Raw genomic sequence first — 21,096 nt, forward strand, 5'->3', positions numbered from 1 at the left:
CTGCTCCATCTGCCTCTTCTTGTCGGCCCTGGGTACCGGCAGGATCTCTGAGAACGCTATCCTCTGCGTTCTGGTCTTCAGCTTCCTTCCTAGCATCCAGGAACTGGTCCTTCAGTACTTCCCTGTTGTAGTTCCTGTTGCTCAAGTTGTTTGTCCCCACATGGATCACCACTACCGTATCTTCCTCTTCCTCGCTGTCTATGATCCTGTCGATGTGGTTCACTGTCTTCTACCTTGGCTCCCGATAGGCAGGTCACCAGCCGATCCTGTCTTCCTCCCGCTATGTGGCTGTCGACTTGTCTGATGATGGAGTCCCCCTCGACGATTGCTGTCTTCTCTAGCTGCAGGTCTGTGTCCTTGGTGTATGTCCATCTCTGCAGCCGTAGGTCTGTGTTCTCTGTATTTCCATCTTCCCTCATCCTGGCATTGGCTTGCACCGGACTTGTCTTCTTGTGGGTTCCCTCCACTGTTTCCAGATCTCACTGCTGTGTCACCCATTTCTTCCTCGTGGTTGTCCTCCAGATGGTCCTCACTCTCTGTAGGTGTATCTTGGCAGTTCCACTGTTGCTGGTGATTTTCCACAGCCTCCCTGTATGCCTCCTCGATTAATTTCTCTAATTCCCAGACTTCTTCCTCGATGGTTTCCTCTGTCTTGATGTTCTTTGCATCCCTGTCCTCCTTCTCCACTGCTTGAAGTGCTTCCAGTTCCAGTATTCTGCCCTCCAGGAGTCTGACTTGTTTCTTCATGCTGTCCAGTTCCCCGCATCGAGTGCATACATAAGACCAGTGCAGAAAACTGGGTAGCTCAACTTCTTGCTTCTGTCTGCTGCTTCCATTGCTGCCCGGTCTGCTGTGGCTGTCCTCTGTGTCTGCTGTCCTCTGTGACTGCTGCGGCTGTCCTCTGTGTCTGCTGCGGTCACCCTCTGCTCTCCTTGCTTGTTTGTATGTCCTCTGTGTCTGCTGCGATCAGCCTCTGCTCTCCTTTGCAGTGACTTGCCCCTTCTTAAGGCCCTTCGCCTTTAACGCTCGCCTTCGACATGTGCCATTGGGAGCTCTGGTGGATGACGGGGGTGGGTGGAGCTAACTCTCTCCACTGCCCCCTTGCTCTCTCCTGCCTTCTCTCCCCTGCTGTTTCTCTCCTCTGTCTCCTCTTCCTGGGTGAGGCCGCACAGGCGTCCTCTTCGCCATGCTTTGCTCTCTCGCTGGACTTGGCACAAGGATGCATTGCAAGCCTATCTACCTTGGACTCTGGAGGCTGAGCAAGCACGGACTGGTGGCTTCTCCCATAATCACTCCGCAGGGGTGTACCGCTACACATTGCCTTCTGAATAGTGGTGCTGTCCAATGTCAGCCTTCGGGGCTGGGAGTCTATTGCAATTACTCTCCTGTTCAGGGGAGTTGAACTCCCCTCTCAGTGAAAGTGGTCAGCTCAAAGCCATTCAACCAGCTCTGATGAGATTGCAGAAGACTCCAGAGGGCCAAGCGGTCAGGGTCTTCTCTGGAAATTCGATGGCAATAGCGTAAGTCAATTGCTAGGGAGAGTCCAAGAACATTCCTCTAGCTCAGGAAGTCCACCTTCTTTTTCTTTGGATGGAGCATCATCTCCTAGTGCTGCCAACACTTCATGTGGTGGGAATAGACAACATTCAGTTGACTTCCTCAGCAGACAGACTCTGGATCCAGGCGATAACGGGGCACTGGGGATGGCCTCGCTTCAATCTCATGGCCATGGCAAGAAGTAAGAAAGCGGATAGCTTCTTCAGTCGAAGATCCAAGCCCAGTAGAGCTATGGTGCAACAGTGGCCTTAGGAGATTCTCCTGTATGTTTTTTGTTTTTGTTTTTTCTCCTTGGCCGATGATCGACCAGGTCATTCGGCAGTTTATGGCTCATCTTTTGCGTTCTCAGGAGGTTACCCTTGAGTTTCGTCTTTCTGACCATTTGATTGTGCTGACTCATTCAGTTAAGCGGGGCACTCCCACTTCCATGAATCCAGATGGATCCATATGGCAATTTTTTCAGACTACATTCTTTCACGGAAGCAGTCTCCTGTTCCATTAAAGGCACATTCTACCAGGAGCGTGGCTCTTTCGGGACCGAAGCTAGATCTGTATCCCCTGAGGATATTTGCAGAGCAGCAGCGTGCTGTTCTCTTCACATGTTTGCCAAGTTCTACAGAGTAGACATGGCGGCAAGACAGGACTCTGTCTTTGAATCCTTGGTTTTAAGGGTCGGTGCAGCAAGCCCACCCTAGTTTTTTGGGGGGGATTGCTTTTTTACGTCCTTACTGTCTAGAATGTCTCTCCTGTTGAACTGGAAAAAGAGATTATGTACTTAGCCTGGTAAGCTCTTTTCTAGTAGATAGGTGAGACATTCTAAACTCCTGCCCAGTCCTTCCTGCGCCTCTCTATTGTTTAAATTTGTTTTATGCTTCTCCAAGTTGACACTTGGATGCCTGTCAACCATTGTGGGCTAGGAAAAATTTGTATATTATATTTTAATTTATTAGGGAGTAGTTTCTAAGCTCCTTTGAAGCCAGTGTTGGCGGTTAATGATACTGTCTAGTCACTTTTGAGCAGAGCAGTTTGTTTAAGCCTGTTGCTACAAGTGCCTCTTCTTCATGTGTATTGGGTGGCTCTATGTGCTTGGGTATTGACTGAAGGTGGAGCTAGAGAGCCCAGTGAAGTACAAGAGAGGAAGAGTGAAAAATCTGGAGTGGATTACTTCTTCAGCAGCATGCAGCTATAGGGAGATAACCATACTGTCTAGAGCAGGGATCTCAAAGTCCTTCTGGAGGGCCGCGATCCAGTCGGGTTTTCAGGATTTCCCCAATGAATATGCATTGAAAGCAGTACATGCACATGGTGTCAGGTCGAAAGCGCGCCGGGACAAAGGCGCACGCAGATGATTGAGTGCAGTGCGGAGGTGCGCGCCACAGAAAATTACTGTTTTTACGGCTCCGAGGGGGGGGTGTTAAGTTTACAGTAAAATGTGGAGGGTTACAACCCCCCAAACCCCCCACAACACCGGCGCAATATCTATTAAGTAAACTGGGGGGGGCTCCCCAACAAAACCCCCCATCGGAGCCACTAAAAACTGTAATTTTCTTCGGCGCGCACCTCCGTCTTACGCTCAGTTGTCGGCGCGCGCCTTTGTCTTTTGCGGGGTTGTCTATGAACCCATGCACATAGATCTCATGCATATTCATTGGGGAAATCCTGAAAACCTGACTGAATTGCGGCCCTCAAGGAGGGACTTTGAGACCCCTGGTCTAGAATGTCTCACCTATCTAATGGAAAAGAGCTTACTAGAGTAAGCACATAATCTCTTTTTCTGTCCATTCTATCCTCAGCTGAGAAAGAGATTTGAGCCCTGAAAACTAGTTAAAGATATTAAATTGGACCAATTTGATATAAAGTATAAAGCCTTAGAGCTTTTGATGAATTCTGTGGCAAGACTGATTACTGGAGCATCATGGATGGTTCACGTGACACCTATTTTGAGACAATTGCACTGGCTTCTTGTCCAACAGAGAGTGTAGTATAAGATACAATGTATAATCCATCAGACTGCATATCATGTAGCCCCTGCATGTTTTTACGACATGCTGGAGGGATATCGTCCTGAGAGGGCATTAAGATCTGAGAGTAGTATGAGGCTGTCAGTGGATAAAGTAGCTAAGATAATGTAATGTAAAGAAAAGCAATTCAAAGTTCTCAGTAACTGGAGTGAAACTTTGCCCTGCCAGCACAGAAACATACTTGCCCCGGCAATACATTCCAGTCTTTAAAAAACTATTAAAGGCACAGTTGTTTGTTCCAAGTTTATTTATAATTTGGTATACAGACCATCACAAGTATCTGGCCAGTTTACAATACTAAAATTAATAAAACATAAAAATAAAATAAGGCAAGATGTAGCCCAGACAAGGACAATGTATTTTTGTGAGTAAGTGAGAGGTTGAGAAGTTGTGCAGATATCAAGCTGTTTTATCTTATGTGTATATATAATATTGTTTTAATGATTCTGTATGATGATTGGAAACCACATAGGTTTTTAGGTGGGGTTTAAATTAAAATATATAGATATATACACACACACACAAATACATATTTTTTATTTAATTTTTTTAATGTACTGTATATAATTTCATAATTACTTATCAACTTTTGTTGTACCTGGAAAGCAATTGGTGGTAATTTTCAAGTGGGGTGGAAGGGGTAAGATGTAAACATTTTACCTCATAGAAGCAAAATGGGAAAAACCTTTTATTTAATTTCCATCTTTTGTTACAATTTACCACGCTAAAAATAATATTAAGACTGATTAATAAGGGTATGTTTTCCCAAATCCTTTATGCCATTAAACATTTCCAGTTTGTGGGATTCTAAGGGGTGTAGTTATTGTCAGTGTGAAATACCATTAAGCTTGGATCCCATTTTATGCAATGAGACCTGGTTGTTAACTGGTATTAACAATAAAATAACACATCTTAACAATAACCCATGTTGATAACTCCTTCTCACAAATTTTTTAAGTTAATTTATGTGAAATCTGATATTGAACCTTAGTGCAGATGCAATTAGTAGGATGTGACATCTTCTCAAGATTCAAAATTATGCAGTACTATGGTACTTTGTTACTTAAGAACATAAGAATTGCTGCTGCTGGGTCGTTAATTGGTTCCAGGAGAAACGAGAATTACCAAACAAATTTTTCCTATAAGAAATAATGCAAATACATTCCCCCCTCCTTTTTTTTTTGGTTACAAAACCATAGCGTAGTTTTTAGCGCTGCAGCGGTGGTAACAGCTCCGACGCTAATAGAATTCCTATGAGTGTCGGAGTTGTTAAAGCCATGGCCGGTGATAAAAACCACGCTACGATTTTGTAAAAGGGGGGGGGTAATGTGTTCCTAAACCAAAATGCACATTTGTAAGGCAATATGAGAAAAAGATAGGGCTGTATATCATTACTTTATATGAAAAATAAACCTAAAAATTAATAAATACAGTGCTGTACTTAGATTAAGTAAAATAAAAACTTCATTTTACCTGTACTGTACTGAGAAGAGTGATGAGAAAAAAAGCACAAAAATAAAATGAACACAGAAGCTAAGACCAGAAGGGGTGCACAGGGCTAGAGCTAAGGCGTGACCCCCAAGTCATGAGGCAGCCGACACCGACAAGTTCTAGATTGTGCCACCTGGTTGACTGAAAAAAAAATGTGTGGAGTAGATAGTGGTAAATTAGAAAAAAAAATTCTGATTTGTCCTGAATTTTTGAATATCTACTCCAGTGTTTATCACACATTTTCCCTAGTGTATATTGTACGTCTGCACAATTAAGAGTGTCATGCATTAACATTTACCAAATAGTAATCTACAGTGATTTATTTTCTTCCAGATCTAAGCTTTCAAGCAGCTTCTAGAATCATTTCCTCTCCTGTTTATGATGCATTAAATATATTGAGAGACATTAGTCAGAATTTCCCAATCAAAGCCAGGTATGGTTAAAAATAAAATTGCCTTTATGAAATGTAATACTGAATTAATTTTAGATTACTTTTATTCAGGTTTTCAAGTCATTTATGTGGAATACTGCTCTTTGGTTTGAATTTTTTGTGATAGAAAAATCTTTGTTTTTTAATATACAATATTAAAACGAAAGAGAGTTTTGGAGATGTGTCTAGCGGTGTTCCACAGTAGGAAAATCGGTCACTCCTGCCCGTGCTGGTTCCAGTTTCAAAATGTCTGCTGCAACCTCCTGGAGCCAGCTGTACACAGCAGCGAGCGAGGATGCTCCTGTGCCCACCTAAGTTAAGCCTAGGAGAGGGCTACTGCTGAGGAGGAGGTGGAGTGGGAGCTCCACACACAGTTTCAGTTCCAGCTGAAAACGCACATTTTTAGCTGAATTTGAAATAAGTCTGAATATGAATTTTGATCCAGTTTTGGCATTGCGACCAAAATTAGGGAGGCCTCTAAGATGAATTGGCAGGCCAAAGCGGGAAGTTGTTTCAAGGGATGCAGTATCTTTTTTTTTTTTTTTTTCTCTCTCTAAATTGATGATTCGAATGTTCATGATATTTGTTTCTTATTTTCAAATATTCGATAAAAAAAATGAATGATAAGATGTCAGCAGCATGCCTCCAGCCACTACTGGGACTTCTCATACATGCTCTGAACATGTGCGAGAAGCCCCGGCAGCTGGAGGCATTCTACTGACTTCTACATTAAAGAAGCAGCACCAGAAAAAGGGGGGCAGCTTTGGGAACTGGTCATTGGGGCTTCAGCATGCCCACCAGCAAATGTATCTTTAGTGTGTGTGTGTATATGGGAGAATGTTTGTCTTCAAAAAATACCCTTCTCAAATGTCATTTCAATTTTCTTAGTCCAAGTTATCCAGAGGTGTAAATCCACTATGAATAGCTCATAAACTTAATTCCTTTTAATTACTATCTAAGGGGCTGAGCCTCAGATCCCCGTGTGTTGTATATGTTTCACAAGCACACTAGAAAGGGAATTAACCTCACTGGCTCATGCTCCCCTCCTGCCCTGTTGTTAATCAAAAACACTTTTAGTTCTTAAACTTATGGTTTTTAAACAAGGACTTAGCTTGTTTAAAACAAGGTCTTAACTTGTTTAAAAGCTTTAAAAACTATAAGTTTAAGAACTAAAAGTGTTTTTGATTAACAACAGGGCAGGAGGGGAGCATGAGCCAGTGAGGTTAATTCCCTTTCTAGTGAGCTTGTGAAACATACAACACACGGGGATCTGAGGCTCAGCCCTTTAGATAGTAACCAAAAAGGAATTAAGTTTATGAGTTATTCATAGTGAATTTACACCTCTGGATAACTTGGACTAAGAAAATTGAAATGACATTTGAGAAGGGTATTTTTTTGAAATTAATATATATTCTTTCTCATCCTGTATATAATTTTGATGAGAATGTTTGTCTTCCCCATTCCACCCCTGGGAGCCCCAAAAATTGGAGGGCTAGCTATGCCCCTATATAGCTGGCTTTGACTTGGCTGCTAACCAGGCACTAGAGAGTTGCGCGGGGACAGAAATCCCACCCATCCCCGCGAGGAATCCCCTGCGTCCCCGTGAGGAATCCCCTCCGTCCCCACCCATCCCTATAAACTTCAGAAATAGTTATTTCGTTTAATTATGCTACTGAATTAAAGGCTCTGGTAGAAACCCATTTACAAATAAGCAAAGAGACTTTATTAATTTGGAAACATTAATTGGTAAGAATACATACTTTGTAAACGGGTTTCTACCAGAGCCTCTGATGTAAATATAAAATATAAATACTCAGCTGATGAGAACCCCCAAGCTGTCAGCTGAGGACTTCTTTGCAGTTGGCCGGGGGTCCCATTTGCCAAGCTTGGCAGGCAGCAGTAGCGTCCCTGAGTCATAGATGCTGGCACCTCAGTGGCTCATGGATGTTGCCAGTGACTGCTGTGCTTGGTGGAGGGGAGTTCTGGCCGTCTCTAGAGGAGGTCCTCTGCTGGCGGTGCTTGAGGATCCCCACCAGTCACAGCAAGGATCAGCAAGTACTTCAACACTGTAGAAATAAAACCAGAAATGCATTTCCTTTTCTTTTGAACACAATACAAAGACATCTTCTATATACATTTCCCAAAGCTAACATATTTTAGTCAATAAATTCTGTTTTTTACCTTTGTTGTCTGAAGACTTATTTTTCCATAAAGTTGGTCCTAGTTTCTTTTTTCCGCTTTCCCATCTTTTGTAAATTCTTCAGTTGCTGTCCATTGGTTCCTCCTACCGTGGTCCAGCATTTATCCCTTTCTCATCTTTCGTGCCTGCCCACTAGCCCCATACCCAACATTTCTCCTTCTATCACCCCTCTCCAGCACTATGCCACATCTCTCCCTCCATTCCCTTCACCACTATGTCCAACATTCCTCCCTCTTGCATCCATTTCAATCTGTCCCACTGTTCCCTTTCCACCACAATTTTCTCCCTCTCATCTATACCTCACTCCCTCCCTCCCTATGACCAAAAATTTTCCTTTCTTCCATTCCTGTGTACACAACCATCTCTTTCCCTCCCTTCCTCTCTCCCAAGTTCATGCCTTCTGTGTCCAAAAACGCATTCCCTCCCCCACCTCAGCATCTCTTTCCCTCCCTTCCTCCATCCTCTTTCCCAAGTTCATGCCTTGTGCCAAAAATGCACTCCCTCCCCCCTTTTGTGTTACGCCTCCCAGCCCTCATCTGCAAGCAAAATGGAACGTGAGCCGCGAGGCTCATCTTCTTTTCCCTACCTGCCCTGCCGCAGCACACAGCCAACCGGAAGTCTTCCCGATGTCAGCGCTGACGTCGAAGGGAAGGAGGGCTTTGCTTAAGCCCTCCCTCTGACGTCAGCGCTGACATCGTGGAAGACTTCCGGTTGGCTGTGTGCTGCGGCAGAGCAGGTAGGGAAAAGAAGACGAGCCTTGCAGCTCAAGTGCATCGAACCCCGCAGGATCCCCGCGACCCTAGGGGGCGTCCCCACTGGATCCCCGTGATCCGAAGGGGGAACCCGTAGGATCCCCGCCGTCTCCGTTCCTGTGCAGGTCTCTACCAGGCACTACCCAGTTAAGTCCCACCAAACATGCCCAGTTAGCCTTGTACAAGCAATTTAAACAACCAGGAACCATTTCTGTTGTTTAAATTGCCTTGAATATTGACCCCCTAAGTTTTCAGCTTTGGAAGAACTGTTGCATTATGGCATAGTGTGAAGATATTGCCCTCTTGTGTGGTAAAGGTGAACAAAACTTTGTTTGAATATAAACTAACTTTGACCATTTTTTTTGTTTATTAATTTGTTTTTATTATACAGGTCACTCACTAAAATTGCTCTAAACCAAGACATGAGGAAGGAAATTAAAGAAAATCAAAAGGTTTGTCTTGATGTTTTTTATTCTGTATAACGTTCTGGACAAGTACCATTGTAATGGATTTTTCTCTAAGTATTACAGTAATTGATTTCTAATAAAGGGCAGGGAATAATTTTAAAGTTTAATCTCTTCCTTAATTAAAAAATTGATTTTAAGTCCAATTTCCTTTTCGTTTATTCTTACAGATTTCATGAATTAGCCTGTTTTAGGTTTTTTTTCCTTTCTTTTCTTGTATTATACTTTACTAATTATGCTTTACCCCCTCTTCTACTAAACTGCGCTGGTGGTTTTAGCGTGGGGAGCCGTGCTGCTCCCGATGCTCATAGGAACTCAGTGAACGTCAGGAGCAGCGCAAGCCATTCAGCACAGCTCCCCGCGCTAAAACCGCTAGCGCAGTTTAGTAGAAGAGGGGGGTTAGTCTGTCCCCAATTCTCTTCAATCTCTATATAGCATCCCTCGGCACCTGCCTGAACAAATCAGGCTTAACCTATAGCTATGCAGACGACATCACCATTCTCCTTCCTTTTGACCAACCAACATCCTCCATGACACACTACATAGGACACTTGAAACAATTGCAACATGGATGAATAATCACAAACTGAAACTCAACCCAGACAAGACAAAATTAATTCTCCTCGAAAATAATAAAACCCCAACTATAACAAATCTAGTAATAAACTCAAACACATACCCCATACAACCCATTCTAAAACTTCTAGGAATGACAATAGACAGATGCTGTACAATGCAACCACAAATCAACAAAACAATGCAAAAATCATTCGTGGTCATGAGAAACTTAAGGCAAGTTTGAAAATTCTTCGACAGAAAACAATACCAGCTCTTGGTCCAGTCCCTAGTCCTAGGTCTTCTAGACTTCTGCAACATACTCTATCTCCCCTCAACCCCCCACAACCATGATAAAACAATTACAAACAGTTCAAAACACAGCGCTAAGGCTTATCTATTCCATGAGGAAACATGATCACATCACGGCTGCATACCTCGACTCACACTGGCTCCCAATACAAGCAAGAGTGCAATTCAAATTCTACTGCCTACTATTTAAAGCCATAAATGGAGATAGCCCAGCCTACCTAAACAACCGCCTAATCCAAACTACCTCAACTAGACATAGGAGAACACACAAACCTTTCACGCATTCCCCAATCAGAGACGTCAAACGAAAAAAACTGCTCTGAGCTCTCCTGGGAGAAAGGTATAGAAAATTGAATAAATAATAAATATTAGCCAGTACTTTTGAACTTTAAAACGTACAAGAGAAACATAAGCTAGATAAAGGGGTTTTTCTGGCCAATAATATAAGCATGGGGGGAGCCGTTGAGAATCATTAGTTCCCCTTCATAGCTCCGGTGCAACGATTTGCTCTGTGGCTACTGAGGCCTTTTTCCCCCTCTCCATAAGTTCATCAGTAGATAGTCTAGCAAGAGGGTTTGGGTTTTTGTTGGCCAAAGTACCCAGTGAATATAACAGGAGTTATAGGAATAGTTTGTTTATTTTTACTCCAGTTCCTCTACTTTTTTTGTTTTTGTTATACAGTATATAGACAGCTACCACATATACTCAAATATATGACTTTTTTTTTTTTTTTTACTATGATTGGTTATAAAAGAACAAATCTTTATTTTGCCTTTTTCTGTTCAGTGTTCCATTTTAGCATTTTCCTTAATTGACAAATTATGCTGTAGGTACTTTTGTATATGAACATTTGTGTTAAAAATTTGTGACACATTTCTGTGACTGGTCAATTGTATCGTACAATACTTGTTAAAGATAAGCTACTTTGCACGGAGACCCAGTTTCCTTACATTTTCTAAGGACTTCTGTGGCCTAATCATTCTGTAAAGGTGCCTAAATATGATCTATTTGGTATCACTTATTCAAATTCCACAATTTGGCCAGAGTGTATATAATGCTTGGTTATTGGTTTAAGTTTCACATCTAATTTTCAAAGTACAGTGAAACAAAATGGTTATTTAAATGGTCAAACATACAAAATGTTAAGATTTTTGTATGACTATTACAATAAAACATTTATATAAGTGAGAAACTATGATTCTATTCTAAATCCTTAGTGGTAAAATAAATGGAATGCTCACCTTGATTTAGTAGAAACTGCAATTTACTATTACTGCAATTGATGAGATATGTATTGTGATTTTTTTTTTTCTTTCCTTAAACATATTCAACAAGTATGCTTATATAGAGCTAATATGTATATTTTTCTTTTGTTTTATAAGTTGTATTTTATTCTCAAAGAATTTTGCAGAAACCCTGGGAATTCAGCCTGGTGATGCAAGCTTGTATATAAATGGACTTCATATTGATTTAGAAACTGATAATTTATTTAGGTAAGATGTTAAATTTAATTGTGTGTTTTGTTTAATCTGATACGTTTTATATACATGTTAATTTACAGGGTTTCACATGTAGTTTTGCAGATAATTGTTTCCTCCTAGCCAGCAAGTGCTGCCAAGAACACTAGCTGGAGCACGCCTAGTGGCCCCTGTATTTGAGTTCTTTCAAGATGAAAAGATAAATTTCCAGTTTACATTTATGGTAGAAACAGAAGATCAAAACTCCGCAGAATATGGCAAAAACACAAACAGTGGAGATGATCATAAGGGAACAATAAAAGTCTTTTAATGAAATACTTTCAAAATAACTCAACCCGGCCATGTTTCAGCCTCTTGACCTGCATCAGGAGTCTACACAAAAAGTTTAAAACAAACAGTGTTAATGTATGTTCATACAAGTACAAGCTGTATAATTTAAATAAATAAAAATAAAAACAAACACAATCAATGTTAATGTAGAAAACAATGTGATAAATTAAATATGTCGCTAAAACAATCTAATCAAAAACATGAAAAATAGGAGGATATGAATAAATATTTAGAGAGGACTTATTCCAACAAAAAGTAAACATATTTCACATATCTCAGGTATAAATGTGGATATATCTATTCTTTTGACAATCACACAAAACTGTGGGAACACCAGTGAATACATAACTTGTGTAAGCAAAGGGAGCCAATCGAAAAAAAGATGAAAAGGAAAAAAGAGGAAGTATAGTCAAGCATAGAGAAGAAAAGGAAAAAAGGATAAGGCTAAAAGGACCCATCTCTATCTTATATAGATTTTTAAATAAATGGGAATTTACTAGATATACCGTACTTTTCGTTCCATAAGACGCACCCTAGATTTAGAGGAGGAAAACAAAAGAAAAACCATTCTGAACCAAATTCTCCCTGCCAGGCTCTGCTCCCAACCCCACAATCCTTGCTAGGCTCTGCACCAGTGGTTCCCAAACCTGTCCTGGGGGACCCCCAGCCAATCAGGTTTTCCAGATATCCCTAATGAATATGCATGAGAGAGATTTGCATACTTGTCACTTCCATTATATGCAAATCTCTCTCATGCATATTCATTAGGGATATCTGGAAAACCTGAGTGGCTGGAGGTCCCCCAGGACAGGTTTGGGAACAACTGCTCTGCACCTTGTCCCCCCTCTGATTAGTCCCAGCTGACTAACAATTTTTTACACCCCAGTACCTTTTTAAATCCCCCCCAGTACCTTTCATTTGTATTTGTACCTGCCTATTAAAACATTTCTAGGCAGTTGACAAGACACTGAACTTCACTAGTACAGCCCAAAATACAACTTACTTGAAAGAGAGCCCTAGTTTTTTCATTTAAAATGTCTTTCCCCTGCCACAACGTATCCTCCAGGTCCAAAATCGACCCAAGCTCAGCTTCCATTCGACTGTCTGCTTTGTTATCTAGATTATTTAGGTTTTCAAGCGGGAGCTCACAGCAGCCATTTCCTATTGGCGATCTGCTCGGGACAGGAGCGTAGGAAGATTGCTCCTGCCCCGAAAGCCTGCTAGACCACAGGTAAGGCCGGGAGAAGGCGGAAGAGAGGCGGGAACGTGATAAAATATCTTCCCCCCCCCAAAAAAAAAATAAAATCGCAAATTTGTGAAACCATGAGTGTGGAAACCACAAATGGGGAGGGGGAAGTGTAGTTGTATAAGTAGAAGCAGGTTTTCTGTACTTGGGTAAGATGTTAAGGGGAGGGGGCTATAAATATGAAGGAGACATTTTTTGTACATTCTGCTGGTATCCTGTTTGTAAGAACTGTAGTTTTCTGATCTACTCTGAGATCATTTTTATTAATTTTGGGTATGTTATCTAGATTGTGAGACTTTTGGTGCTGCAGAGGTTCCCAGTGCTCCTTGTACTGTGAGAAAGTAGACTCTCTGGACTGAGTCTGTGGATAGCAAGGCAACCCTTAGCGAACCTATCTAGCCAGTCTGCACTAACAGTTTGGATGCTCAGGGATCAATCCTCTCACAGCAGAGCTCACTTGTGGTTATCCAGAGTTTGTGTGCAGGCTATTTGGCCCCATGCCAGTCTTGAGGGTTCTACTGGGTGTTGGCTGTGTTTCCCTACACTCATCAACACATATGGAGTTAGGGGGTTTGAGATCTTGGTCATATTTATTGGTTTGACTGGCAGGCCAAAGATACAAGCTTTTGAAGCAACTTACTTTTTTGTCTGAGGCAGAACTCTTTGTACTTCAGCTTGAGTCCAAGCACCAGCAGTAACAGTGAATACAGGTTATTGTAGTCTATGGGAAACATTGGTGATGGTTTTAAATTGGATTTTTGAGGGTTGCTGGGGCATCCACTAGGGTCTCCTACTTCTAAAATCCCCTTCTCTAAATTTTTTTGAACTGTAATTTTGCTCTCCCAGCCTGTTTTTAGCACTAGAATGCTGCCGCGGTGGCTATCTTAGATTTTTCAATCCATCTCTATCTGCCTCAAAAACACCTTGATTTGGTTCAAAAGCAATACAGATTTGTGCTGGATAGCTGAAAGAGGAGTGTCAATATGCCACGTGCCATGGAGCATGTTGATGGGGGGTGGGTGGGGATGGCGAAAGCCATGGGCTTAGCCCCCTCTGCTGCCTCCAGGGCCATGGATTTGCAGGTGGCTTGATCTGTGAGTCAAAATTCCCTCCCGGAGCCTGGAAATAACGAAAGCCCCTGGACCCTCGAGTAAGAAAAAACAATCTATGCAGGTGTCCTTGGGGCATCCTGGACAAGGATTTACCCCTGATTTTGTGAGTCTGATGTTTGAAGCCTTCAATCTAAATTATATGGGTCTGTCAGCACCTTCTGAGAGCATGCCCTCAAGGAGTGTAGTTCCCCCTTTGCAGTGTCATGCGCACGATCCAGAAATAAGAGGTTCTGAAGATTGACATCTGTATAGTTATGATGTGCCTGCCAATGGTTTAATTATTCAAAAGGGGAAATAAAAGGAGCATTGGTAAAAAACAAATAGTAGAAAGTGGTGTCAGGAAACAGTTATGATAGTTCATTAGTTGTGATGACAAATAAGATGGGATTGGAAATTCATCATAAAAAAATTAAATTAATCATCTTGGTGGCCCACTTTTTTGCTATAAATGATTTTGACAAGGGTCTGATGTTTCAAAGGCTTTATTTTGTAGTATCTTGATGGTAATACAGTTACCGACAGGTTTGCAGCAGTTGGGTTTTAGGATAGTAAAACCTGATTCAAAATAGCCAAGCAATTGTTAGTGAATCAATCGCTTGGCTATTTTGCATGGGGTTTTACTCATTTGCATGGATGGATCGGATCGGATAGGAGATTGATAGGGCAGCAGTTTAGTGAATCGGGTCGGGGAACAGGAACAATCACAAAACCAGTAAACCTGATTTTGCGATCGTCATCACGGGATCGGTAAGTTTAGTGAATCTAGGCCTAAGAGGGAAATTCTGTACGGGCCACCTAAAATTAGGTGCCAGCAGGCGCCTAGATCGTGCCTGCCTGTGCCTAACTTAATTGTTTTAATTGGCTTTAAGTGGCACAATAATCAATTATACCATTAGAAGCCGATTAAAAAAAACTAAAAACAATTTAAAATAAATCTTAGGTGCTGCTAGGTGCCTCCCGGGACCGGTGGCTAACATCCGGGCGCTTAGTGATACCACACACCTAAGTAGGTATGTTTAGGGGTGGAGTTGGCCTTAGGCATCAATAAGCACCACTAGGCGTGATTCTGTGATGAACCTAGGCACCAGAAATGTAGGTCTATAAAGACCTACATTACTAGCAGCTAAATTCATTGTTAGGCGCCAATAGCCGTGATTCTCTAAGTGGCACCTGAATGTGATTGACATGCAGCAGACACCATTTTCTAGGTGCCTGCCCTTTCAGATACCCCTTATAGAATCAGTCTTAAATTCTTTTTCAAGTTTCTTGATTGAGAATAAGCTATAACAGGAAATTTACCTTGAAAATAAGTGTGCATTTCAAGCATATGCCAACATTCCTTTGTAATCTGGTGTATATCATTTGCAAATTGAGAAAACCTGAGGGTACAGACTATATCTGGTGCCTGACTGATTGTCAACAGTCAATAATTCTTACCTAATTTGCATTCTTTCTCTCTCAAAGCTATCAGTATTGCATTTAATAGAATTGTTAACTGTTGTCATAATCAAGCAAGCACCAGATATAGTTTGTGCCCTCAGGTTTTCTCAATTTGCAAATGATATACACCAAATTATAAAGAAACATTTCTCTCCATCTCTCTAATTCCAGTATGACCCCATTCTGCATGGGGGTCCATTACCAACTGCTGGAACAGCTCTCCTTGTAGAGAATCCAGGATTTCCATACAGTACAGTGCAATCTGGAGCTAGAAAAAGAGAGTAGAACCATAAAAGATATACAGCCAGGAGGATGGATTGGATTACTGAAAGATATTCCTAGCTCCATCATCCACCACCTAATTGAAAACAAAAATGTAGTGAAAAGCAAGCTCATAGTAGAAGCTGAAAAAGAGAATAGTAAATGTCCCTACAATACACCGGGCTCCAAATTTTGCCAACAATTATCGAAGGACCGCAGTGCCACTCGCATGGGGAAGACAGCATGAGCGAATCCTACAGATGCTTATCTTCAAATGTAGTGTATGAGCAGAAAAGAAAGGATGCTGTGTTGGAGAGTCAGGCCAAATGCTTAAAACAGCACTAAACCCACACAGATACCACATCAAGCACTATAAAGCTAACCAGGGTGACATCTCTTTGGGACAGCATATTGTCAGACCAGAGCACTGTATTTAATGACTTTATGGTGAAAATACTAAAAGGAATTTTCAGAACCATCGAAAAATTTAAAGCTAAGTTAAGATTGTTCTCAACATTGTGGTGTTTACAGATACTCTTCCCCCAGGAGAAAGCTGAGGAACTCCATCTGCTAGGTATAAGAGTGCATCTAAAGTGCTCCTAGAACTTTTGGGAGGCCTGCTATGCAGGTAGTGCAGAGCAAAATCCATTAACATGGAATAAAAGATAATGCAAAATGCAGTTAGTTGTACCTCTGGAGGCGTAGCCAAATGCAGTGAGCTATCTGCCATGTTAATAGCTGACATGCATTAAAGACACCTATATTAATTTAAATGGAGTTGTCTATGTTAAAGCATTCTAAATGCAGCATTACCATGTTGCCCCCCAAATAAGACAGTTTATTATATTAATTTTGGGTCCAAAAAATGCATTAAAGCTTATTTTCGGGGGATGTCTTATTTTTTTCATGTACAACAATCATCTCTCCCTTCCTCTCCTCTAACCCAGTTCTTCCTCTTTCCTGTCTCCCCATCCCCCCCCCCTTGTGCAGCATCTTTCCTTCCCTCTCACTCATCCCCTTGTGCAGCAGAACCCCACCGACCCTCTCACCATGAGACTAATATACCTCCACTCTGAGGCCTCCATTAACAGCAGCAGCAGCAGTGCTTAGTGATGCAGCAGAGGGAAGGCCCCAGAGGGGAAGACTATGAAGCAGCCCGTTTAGAGCACTGCCGCTGCTGCTTTAGGAGGCCTCAGAGTGGAGGTATGTCAGGTCTCACTGGGGTGGGGGTTGCTGAATCTGAGTCTTTTTTTTTTTCCAGCGAAATGGGCAGGGTTGGAATCTGGGAGTGTTGGGGACATTTGGTGGGGGGGGGGGCTTCAGGGATTTAGCTTAACTAGGGCTTATTTTTGGGGTAAGGGTTATATTAGGAACATCTTTAAAAATCATGCTAGGGCTTATTTTCAGGATAGGTCTTATTTTCAGGGTAACTATTAATGTGTACTAGTTCCTTCCTTAAACACTGTAGCGGGTAATTAGTAGGTGTAATAAAACTGTCAGATAAACATTTGTAACTCGTGCCTAGGGAAATAGGACACCAACTACCAGCCAGGTTCAGATTTATGCAGTCTTATTAGAATAATGAGACCAGAATATCTGAAACAGATTTTATTATAAAGATAGAAAAATATATTTATTTATGTAGCCAGCTGTAAATAATAACAAACTACTAATTATTCACAACTGTCTCTGTAGATATGTTAGCACACCATTAGGAAAATCTCAATACATAATACACATTCCCTGTTGTGCCAGAAAGTGAAACTCCAGTCTTCATGGATCTTCAGACCACCATCAAGTATCTTAACTTCAAATGGCTTGATTCCTCATTGATTCCGCTGGAGTATACACTATTTGAATTTTTAATGTATATATTTTATATTTTATTTAATCACTCATAGCATAAAGTGTATTGAAATATACAGGTACTTGCTTTTAGTATCTGTTCATCCCCATTGCTGACGCATTTTGCTATTCTTTTTCAAGGCAGGGAAGTACTGCAATTCAAAAGTTAAAATTAGATACTATCAGCCAAGGCCTACACCCCAAGCAATGCGCTATACAACATTATACTTATGATAAAGCATTACAAACGATCACATTCTTACCATTGTATTATTCACATTGCTTGTTCATTACTTGCCGCTACTGAGCCAAAATGGCCGCAACGTTTTTCTCTGCAGTTAAATAGGGAAATCACATGATGTCACCCCCCATGTACGACTGGGAACCCAAAAGTATCCGCCCTCACAGGCAGCCTACCCGGACTTTAAAGAGGTAGAAACAGTTTTATTTACAAATCTGCTTTATACAACCAGTGTTATCCAATCGGAGGTTAGATTTAATCCCTCCAGGTGCATGGAGTTTTAACTCAAACATCCAGCTCAATTCCTTAATATTCAAAATGCGCTCCACATTGCCACCCTCCCACCCAATATGTACAGATTCCAATACCCTCCACTTAAGATCTTTCAAAGTATGTTTACATAACATCCAACGTCAGACGAGGGGCGCATTTTCACTTTGAGTGTTAACTCTAGTCTTATGTTCAGTTAGTCTAGTTTTGATAGATCACGTAGTGCACCCTACGTACAGTTTTAGGGCAGGGGCATTGAATCAAATAAATAACAAAAGTGGAATTGCATTTGGTGCGATTTTTGGAATAATATATTTTCTTAGTAATGGGGTGAGTCCAACTGTCCCCTATCAAGGTAGATACACACCACTGACATTGTTCACAATCTGAGTGGTATCCTTGTATTCTAGGGGCAATGTCTTTAATAATACTGTGATTTACCAATTCCCCTATATTTGTACCACGTTTGAATGCAAAAATGGACTTCTCTTCTATATTAGGAATGGCCAAAGTGACAATATGCCAGTGTTTCATGATAATTTGAGTGATATGAGAGGCCAAGGTGGAGTATTTTTGCACAAAAGTAATAGTTTCTGTCTCTTCTGTGTGATGTTTGTATTGCACCTATAGCTCATGGTGTGCATATTTGGCTCTTAAATATGCTTGTTGGACCACCACTCTAGGATAGCCTCGCTGATAGAAACTTATTTTCATTTCCTTGGCCTGACTACGGAATTCCTCCATTGAATGGCAAATCCGTCTTAAGACGGAGAAACTGACTGATTGGTAAGCTCTTTTTTAATTTCTCTGAGTGAAAACTATGGAAACTTAATAGACTGTTCCTATCAGATGGTTTTCTAAATATAGTTGTTAAGAGAGTTCTGTTGTTTTATAATCTTTACATCCAAAAATGCAATCTCCCTTGTCTCAACGATAGCTGTAAATTTGATATTCATATCAATCTGATTTATCCATGTCAGGAACTTTTGTAGCTCTTTCTCAGTGGATGTCCAAATACAGAATATGTTGTCTAAGAATCTTTTCCAGATCATTACATGTTGGAATCCTTCAGCTATAAAAATCTTTGATTCTTCTAAATTTGCCATTTAGAGAGTTGCCAAAGAAGGGGCCATTGAAGCCCCCATGGCTATTTCATAAGTTTGTAAAAAAAAACCCAAAACAAACCAAAAAACAGCCATCAAACCAAAAATAACTTTTTGTTAGCGCTAAAGATGCCAGTTCCATCAGAAAAGGCGAAGGGATTCTAGGGCAGACAGTTTGTTTATCAAAAATGTGTTGTAACATATTCAACGCTCTATCCACTGGAATCCTTGTGTATAATAATATGACATCAAGTGTCACTATTAACCAATGATCTTCTACATTACTGATTTCTGAGAGCATTCTCAACATATGTGTCGTATCCTTGTTATGGGATAAAAAGACATCTAAAAATTTTGATAACCGTTCCAAAACAGAATTCCTCATTGATACTATGGGGCGGCCGGGGGAATTATTCAGACTTTTATGGATCTTCAGAAGAAAGTAGAGCTTAGGAGTGACATGATAACTAGGTCTGAGAAATGTAGCTTCCTTTGAGGTAAGAATTTTGGTTTTATAAGGCTTAGATACTACATTTGAAATATGTTGTTTCAAATCCGTTACTTGATCAGTTGGTAGTATTTGATATGTCTCTATCATTCAACTGAAGATAAGCTGCTTGTAAATAGCTTTCTCTAGATTGGACTACTGTGGTGCCTCCTTTATCCGCCCGAGTAATAATCAGAGCGGTCTCATTTCTTAGCTCACCCAAGGCTATCCATTCTTCATAAGTCAAATTAAATTCAGGGCGGTTATCAACATTAGAATCTTCTAATTGTCCTATCTCCTGGAGAACCAAATCTCTAAAGGTACACAGATTTTCATGAAGAGGGGTACTAGGGCACCAATTGGATTTGTTCAAAATAATCATTCCTTCCCCAGTATATTGATGATCCAAGAAAAACATTTTAGTATGTAATTTCTATATCAATTTAAATATTGCCAGTCTAGTTTCAAACGCATCATACTTCAGAGTTTGCACAAATCCCAAACCTAGATTCAAAAGGGATTCCTGAGCTTTTGACAGGGAGACTCCAGATATATTCATTATGTTTGATTGTTCCACATTTGAGATCGTGTTTGCATATACCCTGCTTGGATTTGGGCCTGAAACCCTACTCTTCTGGGGCCTCAAGATCTCTTTTGTCCTCGGGGTAAAAAAGTCCCTGGTCTACGATTCCCTCTTGTATTTGTTCGACCCCTGCTTTGGTTACTCATGGAACCAGAGTCAGTAGAGAGTTGGTCATCCTCATCAAAAGGTTGTTTCGCCATAGACACAGTAGTCCCTCTGAAAAGCCAAAAATACACTTGATTGTTTGTATAATCACGTTCATTCCTTTTGACCTTTGTTTGTTTTATAGTTTCTCTGTATGTTTCTACTTTTTGGCTTTTTGGCATTGGTCAATGTCCAACGTATTAAATTCAGGTTCATCCTTACAGGCTTGTTTGATTGTATCTCTCAAACTTTCTATATTATCCTTCAAGTCATTTTCTAATATCGTTATTTGCTCTATAATGAGCAACATTAAGTCCATGCTACCCGTTGTATGTGGGAGGTAACGTCATGGGGTTTCCCTATTTAACTGGCGAGAAAAACACCGTGGCCATTTTGGCTCAGTAGCGGCAAGTAATGAACAAGCAAGTGTGACTAGCACAATGGTAAGAATGTGATAGTTTATAATGCTTTATCAGAAGTATAATGTTGTATAGAACAGTGGTTCCCAACGCTGTCCTGGAGGACCACCAGGCCAATTTTCAGGATAGCCCTAATGAATATGCATGAAACAGATTTGCATGCCTGTCACTTCCATTATATGCAAATCTCTCTCATGCATATTCATTAGAGCTATCCTGAAAACTTGATTGGCCTGGTGGTCCTCCAGGACAGGGTTGGGAATCTCTGTTATAGAGAATTGCTTGGGGTGTAGGCCTTGGCTGATAGTATCTAATTTTAACTTTTGAATTGCAGTATTTCCCCGTCTTGAAAAAG

General features: G+C 41.0%; 1 protein-coding gene across 2 annotated transcripts in view; it reads left to right on the forward strand.

Annotated features, from left to right (window-relative positions):
* UGGT2 (UDP-glucose glycoprotein glucosyltransferase 2) overlaps positions 1-21,096 on the forward strand; it is a 448,230-nt gene that overhangs the window by 141,049 nt on the left and 286,085 nt on the right. For both annotated transcript variants that reach the window (XM_033949012.1, XM_033949013.1), the window contains exons 9-11: positions 5,403-5,502; positions 8,843-8,903; positions 11,184-11,275. In XM_033949012.1, coding sequence (XP_033804903.1) covers positions 5,403-5,502; positions 8,843-8,903; positions 11,184-11,275 — 253 coding nt within the window. The remainder of the gene's footprint in view (positions 1-5,402; positions 5,503-8,842; positions 8,904-11,183; positions 11,276-21,096) is intronic.

Source organism: Geotrypetes seraphini, chromosome 6 (assembly GCF_902459505.1).
Source record: "Geotrypetes seraphini chromosome 6, aGeoSer1.1, whole genome shotgun sequence".
Classification (NCBI taxonomy): domain Eukaryota; kingdom Metazoa; phylum Chordata; class Amphibia; order Gymnophiona; family Dermophiidae; genus Geotrypetes; species Geotrypetes seraphini.